General features: G+C 40.7%; 1 protein-coding gene across 1 annotated transcript in view; it reads left to right on the forward strand.

Moving 5' to 3' along the window:
- lmo7a (LIM domain 7a) overlaps positions 1–14160 on the forward strand; it is a 41223-nt gene that overhangs the window by 5257 nt on the left and 21806 nt on the right. The window contains exons 2-5 of the mRNA XM_030787294.1: positions 111–181; positions 2054–2123; positions 6018–6124; positions 13530–13560. Coding sequence (XP_030643154.1) covers positions 111–181; positions 2054–2123; positions 6018–6124; positions 13530–13560 — 279 coding nt within the window. The remainder of the gene's footprint in view (positions 1–110; positions 182–2053; positions 2124–6017; positions 6125–13529; positions 13561–14160) is intronic.

Raw genomic sequence — 14160 nt, forward strand, 5'->3', positions numbered from 1 at the left:
AGTCATTAAGACTCAAGAGCTCATGGGAACAGCAGTAGCCTCTCTGTCATCACACAACCCACCTTTTTCACTCACCGGCTCTGTTGTTTCCTGCATTTGTTCCATTACAGGCGGTCACTAAGAAGAAGTTTGGGAGCAGTGACTTCCGCTGTGCACTGGAGAATGGAGTTCTGCTGTGTGAGTAAGTACACTATTTTCAGAGATAAAAATTAGAATGATATTTTCCAGTCTGTAACTGTGTGACAATGTTTTTTTTCCCTAAAGGCTATTGATGTCATTAGAGCTTGAGGAGAGCTTTGTTGTTTAAACATTTTGTTGATGGCTTCATTGCAGCTTTTAGGATGTTTTCCCTTTTTTTTTTTTTAATTTGCAGCTGTTCTCACACTTCAAAATGAGACAGCAGAACTGCTCCTGTGGAAAACTTTTCACAGAGAACAATGTTGGTGCATCAATGAAAAGATATATAGATACTTTATTTGTAGGGTATGTAATGAATTTATAATCCATTTTGTACTCCTTAATGCTAGTCTTTCATTTAAAACAACTTAATATTCATAATCTGTAAGGGTTTAGCAAAGTTATACATTAGTTATACATTATTTTAATAAACTGCATCTTGAGTCACTGCATTTGCTACTGATTTGGCCAACACTAACTGCATGAAGAAATGATTCGAATTGGGAGATGAAAACAGAGCAAAGTGCTAAGAGCACTTCATACAAAGCTCGTCATAAAACAACAGTGTGAAAGAGTTGCAAGCTGTATGTCAGTCAAAACCGTGTTGCTGCGGGCCCTGAGCATAGAGCTCTGGCCTTTATGGTTCACTGATGTGTAGGCATGCAGAGGTCTGGGCTAGTGGTTGTAATGCTAGCAGGTAATGCAAGCTCAGGGCTTTCGGTCTGACAGTTCATTTATTAATCCCGACTCGACGGTTCCAGTCTGTGCGTGGGACGTAGCACCTCTGGATCGACACACTGATGTCAGCTCTGTGACTCAGCAGCCTAATTACCACAGTCCAATGCAAAATCTCTCTGGCCCCTCTGCCTACGCCCTCTCATTCTGGGAATAGACTGCTGCATGATTATTACACTGATCTGAGCCACCGTGCCTGCGGTTTCCACGCAGAGCATTTTGTTTAAGGCAACAAGAGTACATGGTGCTTAGATATAGTGCCATTTTGGCTCCTCCACTCACATGAAATGACCTTTGTCATGAATGAAAGTAGGAGGAAGCAGAGAGAGAGAGAGAGAGGAATGTGAGGCATTGCCAATGGATCAGATAAGATTGTTGTAGATAATGAATGTTTTGATTTATACAACCTTCCAGTGCTGTGATGTGGGACGCATGTTGTTAACGAGTGTTTTTTTCTCCGAGAAAGATGCTTGTTGTCTTGATCTTTGATTTTAATGTTAACTGACTGTTACTTGTGACAGGTGGAATCGACTCTGTAATCATTTTCTGCACTTCAGTATCAGTGTGGCAGTCCTATTATAGGCTTATTTGAGAATACAGTTTTTATTTTCAAACGACTTTTAAGTTTCTCACCTCACCTCAGTGACAAAGTAGTATCAGATTGCTAAGAACATTTTTTGTTTGTTTTATTGTTGCTTTTTGATGATTTGATAACTTGGCACAAAGGTCACCAGTTTGTGTTTTCTGCAGGAATCAGTCAGGGTCAAAGCAGCTGTGATGGTCATTCTGTCTGCTTCCGCTCTACTTCTAATTAAAAAACAGCAATTATGGCCTCTATAAACCATTGCTCACAATCCTACACCTGTTTGTATGGCCAGTGCTCCGCATGTACTGTACATTGCGATACATTTAACTTTTTTTTTTTTTTTTTTTTTTTAAGATAGCTCTTTAACAGAGGCACAGTATTCTGAAACAGGTTTTTTTTCAGCATAGAGTTATGTTTTCCTTGGAGGACACGAGGGAACTGTGTGAACTAAAACCAGGTGGTTAGCATTTAATGAAAGCATAATGAAGAGGTTCATTACAACTGTGTTCACTGCTTGATCAACTGCTCTCTCTTTTTCTCTTTCTCTCCATCCAGTCTGATCAACAAGATCAAACCTGGTATTATCAAAAGGGTTAACAGACTTTCCACACCTATTGCTGGCCTGGTAGGTTACCTTTCTATTCTTATAAATGCATGAATGTCTCTGCAGTAATGATGGAACACATGCTATGAAAGTCTAAAATTCTGGTGCAGTGTTGACCAACTGATGTAATTTATTGTATTCAGATGCAAAAATACAATGTTATATACACTAGTGCACTATTCCTGTTTTCTGAATGCATACTGAAATGGTTTCATTTTCAGAGAAAATTGATAGAAAGGCAATCCAGTACATTGTGTTTACAGCAACATAACAAACTGTTTCAAGAATTGAGACCTTGGTGCCAACAAAAGTCAGTGAAATGCCCCATTAAAGTTTCACTTAGACTAATAGGCTTAGTGAGAATCTTGATTGGTAGAAGAGGCAATGTGCACACATTCTGTTAGCCACTTGAGTAAGAGATATCTAATGAGTTAAAGGGGCAGGGAAACACTGGTGTGCAGTGAGAGAATAATAGCCTCTGTGTCAAAGGCACACGCACATACACACACACACACACACACACACGCACACACACACACACACAGGGTATGTTTAATTGTATTCAGCTGTTCACAGAGGTAAAGAAAGCTCTGTATTTACTGAAGCCTGCTGGCCTGAACACTCTCTAAACATGCTAAACATGTTCTCATAATGCTACCTCATTACGAGATCACTGACCTTTAAAACAGCAGGATATGTACCAGAGTAATTCAGGATAAGCATCTTCATCTCCAAGAGAATTACGACGGTAACTCTGTGGAATTGGTCCAAACCTGGAACCTGCTTTTTTTTTTTTATAAAGTTCAAGCTGAAAGTGGCGGCAGTCGCGTTAAGAAAATGCGAAGAAAAGATCTGAATTTTGAAAATCTTGGCATTTGCAGGACATTTTGGTGCAGTAAATGTAGCGGAGATAATAATAACCTGAAAGAGACTGTTACTGTAATGTTCCTGGAAAGAACAGCTTAAGTTGTTTTTAAACTCCACAGATCTGGACAGATGGACAAAAGCACAAAATACAGAAAGAACATTCAGTTCATTCAAGTCCAGATTTATGTGGGTGACCAGTGAACCATCCACAGACTGTAGACTGCTCTCAGCATTATGAAACACAGGAATCACTGTCATTGTGGTTAGGTTTGTTCATTTAACTTTCTTCACTTGTTGGAAATTATACTTGCTTTCAGTCTGGCAAAATCAAGGTTAATTACTGCAAAAGCGGAAATCTCTGGGTTTTAGGGGGCCTTTTTAGGGACTTTGGCTTGGGATGATTCCACTTCATTCAGTCTTTGGCTTCAGACCATTTATGGCTCTGCTTCCCATAGCAGTTTACTCTTATGATCCATCTAAACCAAGAGCAGCGGTTTTTCCCTCTGTCTCTCTTGATAGCTGAGCCTTCTTTTAACAAGTTGGAGAGAGGGCCAGTGCTCAGTGTGTGGGACGGCCACATGAGGAAAGGGTTTTGATGGGATGTGCCTTGAGGTTGTAGTGGGGGAGGTTGCGTGGGGCTCGGCCCTGCGTAAACAGGGCTATAATTGAGCTGGGTGGATAACTCTGAACCAAAAAGAAGCCACTAGAAATCTGGCAAAATAGATGATGGAAAGAAATCATATTTTCCATCGACCATTATAACCTGTCTGCTCATTAGAGAATATAGTGTGATAACTAATGTTTTATTGCATTCTTTAATGACTGAGGGAAAAAGTGCTATTGACCATGATTTTATTACTTGGAAAATCCTCTTATATTATAGTCGTCAACATGTTGATTGTTTGGAGGTAGGAATTTGTGCATTAGTCATTAAGTATGATTAAAACCACATGTTCAATTACGTATGAACTGGATGTGCAGTCTTAGATTAATGGTGATTCATTTTGTCATATACTTCTAATGAGTAGATCACACAAATCATGTTATGGATTACATGTCATCACAAACATCATTAACAGGTAGCTGTTGGACTGGTTGTGATGCCTGTATGCGTGATAGTAAATGGCATCCATCAGTACTTAAAATAATTTACCATTCCAAGACCTGAAATATACATTAGATAACTACTTTCAGGTCTATGACATTCCTTTTAAGAGCACTAGTAGCTTTGTCAAGGGATTATAATTGCTAGATTGGTGCAGCATTTTTGACAGGATTATGTGCGGTACTTCAAAGTCCAAACCAGATTCCCTCAGCGTCGTTATCTCTGCATGATTTGGGGTTGATTATTAATTTTGAAAATGGCAGAACTGGTCTTGGCTCAGGATGTAAGACTCCATGGAGATTGTTAAAAGTCTCTGCTCCTGGCAGTCGGCTCTAGACTAGCGGAATTTAACAATGTGAATTTTTAACAGATGACATGTCTCTCTTAATTAGATCCTTCCCCTTTGCTTGTTTGGGTTGCATGACTGAATCAGGCACTGCAAAGCTTTCAACTGTCATGTTCATCTTTGAGAACATTGCCACTTGTCTTAAGCAGATCCAAAGGAAAACGAAAACAGTCCTTACAATTTTTGATGGCACAACTGAAAAAAGGGGGGAAAAAAATATGTAATCTCTATTGAATCCACTCATGATGTTCAGCAGAAATCAAAAACACCACATCTGATTCATTTGTTCATCTCATTCATTTCATCTGTAGATAGTGTGATCGGGGTAACCTGCTTACCAAACAGGTGGCAAATAAAAAAGAACACTAATGCAGAGTTCCCTCGGATGTTTAACACGATTAAGGGTTAGGACATTAATCAAAGCACCCGAGCGAAGAAATGCTGAACCTTCTGAAGAAGAACATATTACATCATGACATGTAGTACTCTTTGTGCGTGGTCTCTGCCCTGGAATTGTTCCGTCCCAGCAGGTGGAGATGTTTGTTCTCGCTAAACATGTGTATGACAAGTGGCCTTAGTGAAAAGCACAAGTTGTGACCCCCACCCAGTGTGACAGGTCTCGACCTCTACCCCTAAGTCTCAGACGTCACCGTATAGGAGAGAATGTAAGCCGTGGCACAGAGGAGAAGGGAAAGGTCAGCTGAGCACAGCCATCTGTTAATAAGCACAGTGCTATATAAATATAGATCAAAGTATCCCATGGTTATTTCAAACCATGTTCAAACCATGAGCAGAGGCGGCGAATGGATTGGTCTTTGTCGGTTCAATGTGATATCCAGATGGTGAGCAACACCAGAAATAATCATAACACTACAGCACTGTTTTAGAATTCAAAACAGACATATGTTATGTAGTTCAAAGTGTGATCCAATAAATGCAGTATATTACACACACACACACACACATATGCACACACACATATACGCACACACATGCACACACATGCACACACACATATTCGCACAGAGTAAGACAGTGTTCATCTTCCCATTCCCTTCCAATTCTGAAAAAAAAAAAAATGCTGAAGGGAAATATTTTGTAGTTTCAGTCACCCGACTTTGTTTCATAGCAACCACATGTCTCCAAAATAATGCACCGCCCCACGGATTCCACAGGTATGCTGTGGAGAGACTTGGTGACAGTTTCTGGGTGTGAGAAGTGAAAGTGCACTTGAGAATGTACGCATTTGTACGTGTGCGTGTGTGTGTGTATGCAAGTGGCTTCCTCAGTCTGTATGTGGGAGGAGCCACCCTTCCCTGACAACCTTGCCCATAACTTGCACCGCCCCTCAGTGAAACTCCCACTCTCACAGGTGGAATCCTGTGTCAGTCACCGTGTCATTTTCCTAGGTTCGTGCTGCTGTTATTCTGTCACTTTTTATTTGCCACCTGTACTGCTTCCTCTCAATCCACCCTCCCCTTTGAGCACACTGGAGGTCTGAACTTTGGATGCTGTGTGTTCTGGACTGTGCAAACCAAAGAATTCCTGTGAGACTGCTCTCTAACTCTAAAGGTAGACTCATAAATTCTGTCTACAGGACAACCTGAACGTCTTCCTGAAAGCTTGTTCCAAGCTTGGACTTAAAGAAGCCCAACTCTTCCACCCAGGAGATTTACAAGACTTATCCTCGCGAGTGACTGTCAAGTAAGTTGCCATTTATATCAAATATAGCTGATGTGTCATGTTGACCAACAGCTGATGGATTGTATTCGCATGAATCAGTATCAGTCTGCTGTGACATTGTAAAAAAAAAATTTGCCTGCTAACTTCTGCGTACAGGGCATTAAATGTTTATTTTGACAGATTATTTCAATGTCAACGCTGTCAACATGCCTGTTTAAAATGAGCTTGTGTGACTGACCTTCAGTTTAAATTTAACTAAGGCTGTGGCCAGTTGTTTTGAATCACTGGTGTGAACCACGCGTTTGAAAAGAGGAGTGAATTTTTTTTTTTCCCAGGTGTAGTCCTGCGGCTTGTCAGAGGATTAGAATATTAATTGGTTTTGTAATTCCAGGTTTATTTATAACACTTCTATTAAAAGAAGATGAAAATGGCATTGTCAGGCAATAACTATTTAGAACACATGAGGCAGCAACATGAGTGAGACTTCAGAATTACAGTCAGCCAGTCAAACTGAGCCGTGAACTGAAGCAGAACGGAAGTGATCTCGTTGTTCAGGGTCTGTCAACCCTGATCTGATGACAGAGATGACAGGAGAGAGTATCCCTAAGTTAAATTTAATCGTATTAATATATTCTTTCATTAAATAAGGAAAGAATATATTAGGTACAAGTAATTTAACAGGAGTTCAGGGGCTGTTGTGAATGCTTTGGTTAAAACTACAGAGATGTTTTATGTGGCTGTGGCATTTGGGTTCTTAAAACTTTAATTGCTTGGTATGTATAGGTGCGCAGGTGCATGTCTTTGTCTGTGCTTGTTTGTGTGTGTGTGTGTGTTCTCGCATTTGTTCTTGGGTGTGTGTGTGTGTGTGTGTGTGAGTGTGTGATTGTGTGTGTATATCTCTGTACACATGCATTTGCGTGTGTGTATGTTACATCACTCTATAGTGTTTTGGTTTCGGTGCTTTTGGTTCTCACCTGAGACCTGGGTGAGACAGGGGCGGCATGTTGATGAACCTGTTCAGTCTTCCTCACAGGTGTGTCTTTGGGAGCTCAATCCATCCAGCTCTGACATGTTCACCGTGATTCCAACGCCTGCAATCAGGAAACTAAAAAAATACAAGCGTAGTTCAGTGACAATATGGCCATGAGTGACTTTGTCCTTTGCTCCCATACTTTACAGTCACTAAGCGTCAGCTAAACTGCTTGTTTTAGGCATTCTCAGCACTGATACAAATGAACCGTCACAATGTATCATAGAGAAATAAAGGATGATTCAGTTATGCAAAAAATAAACCGATGTTGTGATAAGAGGATTTTGTCAGAAGAGGGAGATGGCCTTTGTCTGTTTTTAGCAGAGCTGACAGGGCTCACGGAAGCATGGCTCTGGGCTGAGGTTAAACAAAGCCAGCTTTGCTCCCTGATGGTTACCATGCCACACCCTCCCTGTCTTAGTAACCACACAGATTCTCTGATCAAACAGGGGACATGCTGTAAGCACAATTTTCCCAGTCTGTCTTTGTGTGTGTACTGAGTATCTCTCTGTTGCTTTCTTGCCCATGTGAGTCTGTCCACTCTCAGGCATTTGCTGGAGTGGCTTCGGTACGGGGGGGGGGGGGGGCTTATTGCTTCTAATTTTAGAACGGAGAGGTCGCTTTTTGACAGGGGATTGATTGGAATGGTGACACGATTCCCGGCCGTGTCTTTTTTTAGTGTGTTTTCTCCTCCGTGCTCTGGCAGTGTCACTTTACCTCTCATTGAGGAATGTGCCCATGTTTACAGCTTGTACACAACTGTTTTGTCATGCGCTTTCCACTGCGAGTTTCAGTAAAAACGCATATTTTGTATATAGCCTAGCGTGCCAGTCATAAAATGCAGCCACACAGCTGATTACAAAGTTCTAAGAGCCCTTCACACTTATTGTTTCTAGATGAAGCATATTTTGGGAGGAAAAAAAATAACAAAACAAAAACAGTGCGTTTATATAATAATATGACGGAACATCTAGCTTAACAGCAGCAAGACAGGGGAGATAGGCTACATCTTGCTCTTAAGAAGAGCACGGCATTGGGCATCATGTTTCTCGGAGTTCACATGGTGGTTAAACATACTGAAAAAGGAGACGGGCAATCTCAAACGATCGAGCTGTGGTCCCATGTCGGCCAAGCTCGTTATGCTGTCATCCTGTGGTTTTGCATGTTCGGTGCATACAAAATAGTTATGCTCGTTGAAAATGTATGTACACAACGCATCTAGTCTCTGGCAGTGTGACTCTTTCTTAGCTTGTGGAGTCAGATGGAAGACTCTAGTATTCAGCAGTGTATTGTCCAACATGGGTGACATTGTTGTTGGAAGTTTACAGCTTTAGTCCACATGAAAGCTCATATCTGGCGTAGGCAGTGTTTGTCACAGTGATACGTTGAAAGTTTAATGGCCTTTATGAAGTTTGACGTTTAGCTTCTGAAGTCACGCACAGGGCAACGTGAGGAGACATTGCACAATGACGCCAATAGGTCAAAGATAAGCACCAACTATATTCGCCATTACTCATCGGACCATGAAAAGCAAATGTTTCACACAGGGCTCATCTCTGGCAATTGCCAGACATCTGCTAGAGGGCTTCTGAATGACTTGGCTCCTATTCTCCAAATCTGACAGCTGTAGAGTTTCATGTCAGTTCTGCTGATTTTGTGAAGGAATACAGTTCCATATACAGACCGATTCCTGTAAAAAGATGTCGTCACTGATGTAGGGGTCCACCTGTTTGGAAATAAAAGCACTTTATGTACAGCACACAGTGTTAAAATAGTTTTAAAAGGCGCTTCTGGAATGATTTTTTTACGATGAGTCTGTAATTGGTAGTTAAGATTTCTGAATGTGTATTAGTTTATAGCTGCTTGCATCTTAACCAAGTTCATCCATCATGCTGCCATACAGTATTTGTAGAGGAATTATAATTTAATACGTGGCTCATGCACTGTTAACGCTGTAGGTTCTTTTGATTCTTTAGTTTTGTGGATCATGCATACCTTAGATACATTACTGGATTGTGTTCGTATCTAATCACAGTTCAGAGGAGTCTTCACTGTTGTCATAGTTTCATTGGGAAGAATCCAGAGGCTGGTGAACTTTGAGCCTAACTCATTACTATAGCACTGACACTGCTTGCTTCACGTATTACTGCTACACAAGGTTGCATAATCCTCTTGTGGATAAAGAGTGTTATCTATTTGTGCAATTTTTTTAAAAATAAATCATATTTTTAATGTTATGAAAAAATGGCGAGTTGAAAAGAGAGAGAGAGAGAGAGAGAGAGAGAACAAAGAAAGAAAGAAAGGAAGAAAGGAAGGAAGAAAGAAAAAAGAAATAAGGAAAGGAAAAAAAATACAACCAATATAACCATACTTTAAACATAATATAAACCGCTATATAAAAGAAATTCCATTTGTGAACTTGTGTGGCCGACCAACATGCCTGATCCGGATCTGGGTGTATAAATTAATTCTACCCCCCACTTCTCCTCCTGACATAGTCTGCTGAGGACATATATATAATATATATTGAAGTTTATTAGGATATTTATAAATAAGAATGTATACACATAAACATGTAATACCGAGACCTATTGAGAAGGGCTGTAACATTATCCCACTGTATTTTTAGATGACTCAATTTATTTCCTGCACCTTAGCCTCACAAACCATTGTTGTGCCCTGTTTCGCGGGGATATGGAAGAGAAAAGGCTTTTCTGGGTTTTAGGAGAAATGAGCACTAACCACTGCATTGGTCTGATCATCTGATCAAAGAAATACCCAGATGCTTATTTAGCTCTCAATTCAGCTCTCTCACTAAACCTCTCCTCAGCCTGAGACCTATGTGTGGGTTGAAAACTCTGGCGTCCTATTGATGCCAAGTGCAGTCAGTCGCCTTTTCAATGACAAATGATTGACGTCAGAGAGTAATGACTAACACCTTAATTCTGTTTTTATCTGAGTCCCAAATGTACCATAATGACGACGTCGGTTCAGAATGCTGTTTTGAGGTTCTAGTTTTACGAATGTCTACATTATGAAAATACAACTCACATCCTATAGGTGTACAAAATTGTTGAAGTTGCATACTTTCTTTTCAGGGAAACAAAGAGTCTGTTTGCTCTTTGGGTGTGTGGTCCTGGATAGCTTCATCAGTTACAATCACAGTGGCACAGGTCTGTGGCATGTGTCAGTGTGAAAAGACTGAATAAAATGGATGGCAGTTCAATAAAATGTCTTCCTCAGGTATGGACAGTGCCATAAATGGCTGTGTTTGTGCTTCATGGCTGACTTGTTGGGAAACTGAAATGCCAGCCTCACCCTGTTAACTACGGAGAGGGGCTGGAGTGACTGATAAGAATGATTTGACACCTCGGAGAAACAGAGGTGGCATTACTGTAAACGGGCTCATTAAACCCTGTGTTTCACATCAGGCCAAGTTATGCAGTGTGTCATTGGGAGGTTTTTTTTTTTATTTTTTTACTATAACTGTCAATAAGTAGTAATAATTTACATCAAACGATATGACTCCTCTTTGACATTTCCTGTGCCATCGTAGAAAATGTTCTTTTATGACGGAGTGTTCTTAAACAGGGATATGACGTATTAACTCCTCAGATATGATTGTTGCTACACACCCTGAAATTTTTTAAGGTTTATGATCATGCAACCATGATAGGGTGTTGCGGCCAAACGGTAGTAAATAGATGGTGCTGATGTTTTACAGATGGCCCTGCCCGTCCAGTGTTAGTAAGTAAACATTGCATTGTTCTCTCAGGCTTGGCAGGATAGGGTTGTCCTTCATGTGACTAACATGAATTGGAAACTATTAGTTGTGGATGTTACACTTGAAAGGCAAATAGCACAAAGGATATTATGTAATGAAATCTGGAATGTGTACGTGTAGGTACTCTGGACAGTGTGTGGGCTGGGATCCCGCTATACACTGAAACATTTCCTGTTAGTGTGTATCCAAGAGAAACTGCGCAGCAGTGCAGTCTGACCATTTCCTTAGATTCTAAACAATTGCAAAATACAGTCTCATCCTTGCATGGTAAATAACCAAAAAAAAAAAAAAAAAGCACGCTGGTCTAAGGGGTTAACCACAATGATTCAGTCACAGTATCGCTCAGATGCCCAAATATATGATGATTGTTAGCGAAGTTGTTCAGTGGCTTGATTTATGATGCATACATATGCGGATGGTATCTTCTGGGTTCTTGAATGGCAGGCATGAGAATAAGACTGCCAAGGAATGCTGCTTGAGTTGTTTCCCTCGCTGATTTATTATCATATGCTAAAACATGGCACAGACGTGCTTTGATTGGCTCCCTTTGACCTGTCATGCTCTCTCTCTCTCTCTCACGATGTAACGGTACAGTCACATAGAGTTCAGTGGCAAAGACATGCCGTTCCAACCATTGGAATCCAGTGAACCACAAATTGCCTTCTACTTGTCAGTAGTTGATCCTGAATTTGTCATAGATATTAGGCCTATTTACACCTTAAAGGTTGAGGATTGTTTCTGAATGCTTAACTTGTATTTAAAACCTTTGAAGTCCTGCGAGCAGACGCAGGGAATGTTGGAATCTTCTAGATGCCGTTATCGTTGGAGGAAAGATAAACAGCCGCTCCTCTGTGGCTTGTAAAAGCGCAAACCTCTCATGCTGACCGCTGCTCTCACTTATCATAAAGGCTTGCTTTGTTAACCTCCATCCACAGATGTCAGACTCATCCTCGCTGGTAGAGATGGAGGGTGATGCAAATGATGACACGGTCATCAACATGAATCTTTGCCAAGTACCAAATACCAAACCGAATGATTGTCATTGATGTCATTGATGGAATTTTTGTTTTGCTTTTTTAAGCTCAGATTTGATGCATGCTTGATCAATTTGACAGCTTTTTGAGAAATGTCAAATGGCCCCTGGGTGTCCTTGGTGCTAAAATGAACATTTTAATGAGAAAGCCTACAAGCCACAAAAAGTATTATGATGTTGATTCCTTGAAAAAAAGTCTCTCTATATATTTTTGTATCTCATTCATATGAGCAAACAGCTGATCATGTGAAGCCACAGTACATGCTTGAAGCGCTTTGAGTAGAATGAACTCCTTCATTCTGTCTCCTTCTTCAAGAAAGTCCTCTGGCAATTGCAAGGCTCATGCATTACCATTAGGTAACCAACGCTGTGGTAGATTGTTCCTCAAGTTCCCTCTAGCAGTACAATAAATGTGGACTTTGTTCCATCATGAGAGAGAGAGATGTTTCTCTCTCTCTCTCTCTCTCTCTCTCTCCCTCTCTCTCTCTCTGTCTCATTTTCTCTCTCTCTCCCTCTCTCTTTTTCGGGGCCATAAATTTGTAGGGTGAATGCTGTATTAATTCACTGTGGTGCACATGCTATGCGTGTTCACTTTCTTGTGAAAGGTCAATGAACATCGTCACCTAATCCTGATAAATTTTGTGTCGTTTCACTCCCAAGCTTTCTGGCCTCTGCCATCGAAAGGTTCACAGGAAGACTGCCTTTTTTAAGTGTGTGTGTATGTGTACGCACGTGCGTGTTTGTCTATGTGTGTTTGTGTGAGCACATGTTTTAGGCTTGCATTTTTGGGAGATGATTCTGAAACTCAGATGTCAGAACAGAATGTATATGCATCCCCAGTAGGTTCTCAACTGCACCATTGTTATGCAGTGCTAGGGGCCACAAGACACCCAAGGGCCCAGGCACCCGGCCATGTGTAACTGTTTACTTGTGTCCAGTGATGGCTCTATGGAGAGGATTGGCAATATATTTCTTGTTGTTATAAGATATCATGCTAGATTAGCTCTTAATTTTAGCTCATTTGGCCCTGTGGAGAGACCCATAAATCAATAAAGTAAAGATAAACCAAGTGAGGGCATGTCAGAAGAAGAGATGCAGGCCCCTAAGATAATGTGTATTGTTTGTGTGCTTTAGATAATTAGGATTATCATAGCATTATTGTACATAATGAATCATTTCCAATGCAAAATCGATCCAACCTTGAGAGCGTTGAAACAAGTCAACAGTAGTAACACAAACAGCACCAAGCTAGACTAATTACAAAAAAGTCCATCTCAGACCTGACTTTTGTATCAGTAGCGGTTTATGGTGGACTTACCGTTGTTGTCAAAGGCCTCTGGGGGCAATTTGTGCTGTCTGCACTGTGCTGAAACGAGTGTGTATATGCAGCTTTTGTACACACGCAGGGAGGGGGGAGGCGGGGGTTGGGGGGTGGGCCTGGCAGCACCGATTGTGCTCTCTCTTTCTAGCTTATTCAGTGGGGAACGCAGAGACCTGAAACATGCCCACTATTCTTTTATTGTACTTTTCTCAGGCTGTGAGCGATTAACCACACACTCCTCTTCTGTCCTTTCCACAGGCATCAAGAGACCTGCCGTAGGCTCAAAAATGTAAGTGACATTTTCGTGTGTGTGGATATGGAAATTATGTCCTCACCTGCTTACTTTGCATAGGTAACATATACTAACTGCCCATGTGTTTAACGGCAGCATTGTCATGCTTGGCCAGGTGTTTGTTCTCTTTATTAGTAGTTAGTATAGCAGTTATACTTGAGTGAAAAAATGTGCTAAGAGGAGACTGTCCAGTAACTATGGTGACAAAATGAAAAAGGCACTTTAGAAGAGCTAGATGGTGGTAAATAGTTTCTTTGATACCTCTGTAGCTGAACGCTTGTACCTGGTCAGCTGACTTCACACAAACATAAAAGCAAGTCCTAGACAAAACTAGGAACGTAATGATCTTCTTCATCCAGTTCATTGACTCATCATTCTTTTAAAGAGTGACAACATTTCCTATCATGTAATAAATACCAACAGGAATTATAACATGTAATTCTCAAACTTTTGTATCACTAAACAAAACCCATGAGTATAATAGAGATGTATCCGGATGCTATACATGCTACTGTAATATTTCAAGAGGTTGTGTAGTCTTATTATATACACTGAATCTTTATTTTATTGTTTTTGTTTGTTTGTTTGTTTGTTTAT

Source organism: Chanos chanos, chromosome 10, assembly GCF_902362185.1.
Source record: "Chanos chanos chromosome 10, fChaCha1.1, whole genome shotgun sequence".
In the NCBI taxonomy this organism is placed as follows: domain Eukaryota; kingdom Metazoa; phylum Chordata; class Actinopteri; order Gonorynchiformes; family Chanidae; genus Chanos; species Chanos chanos.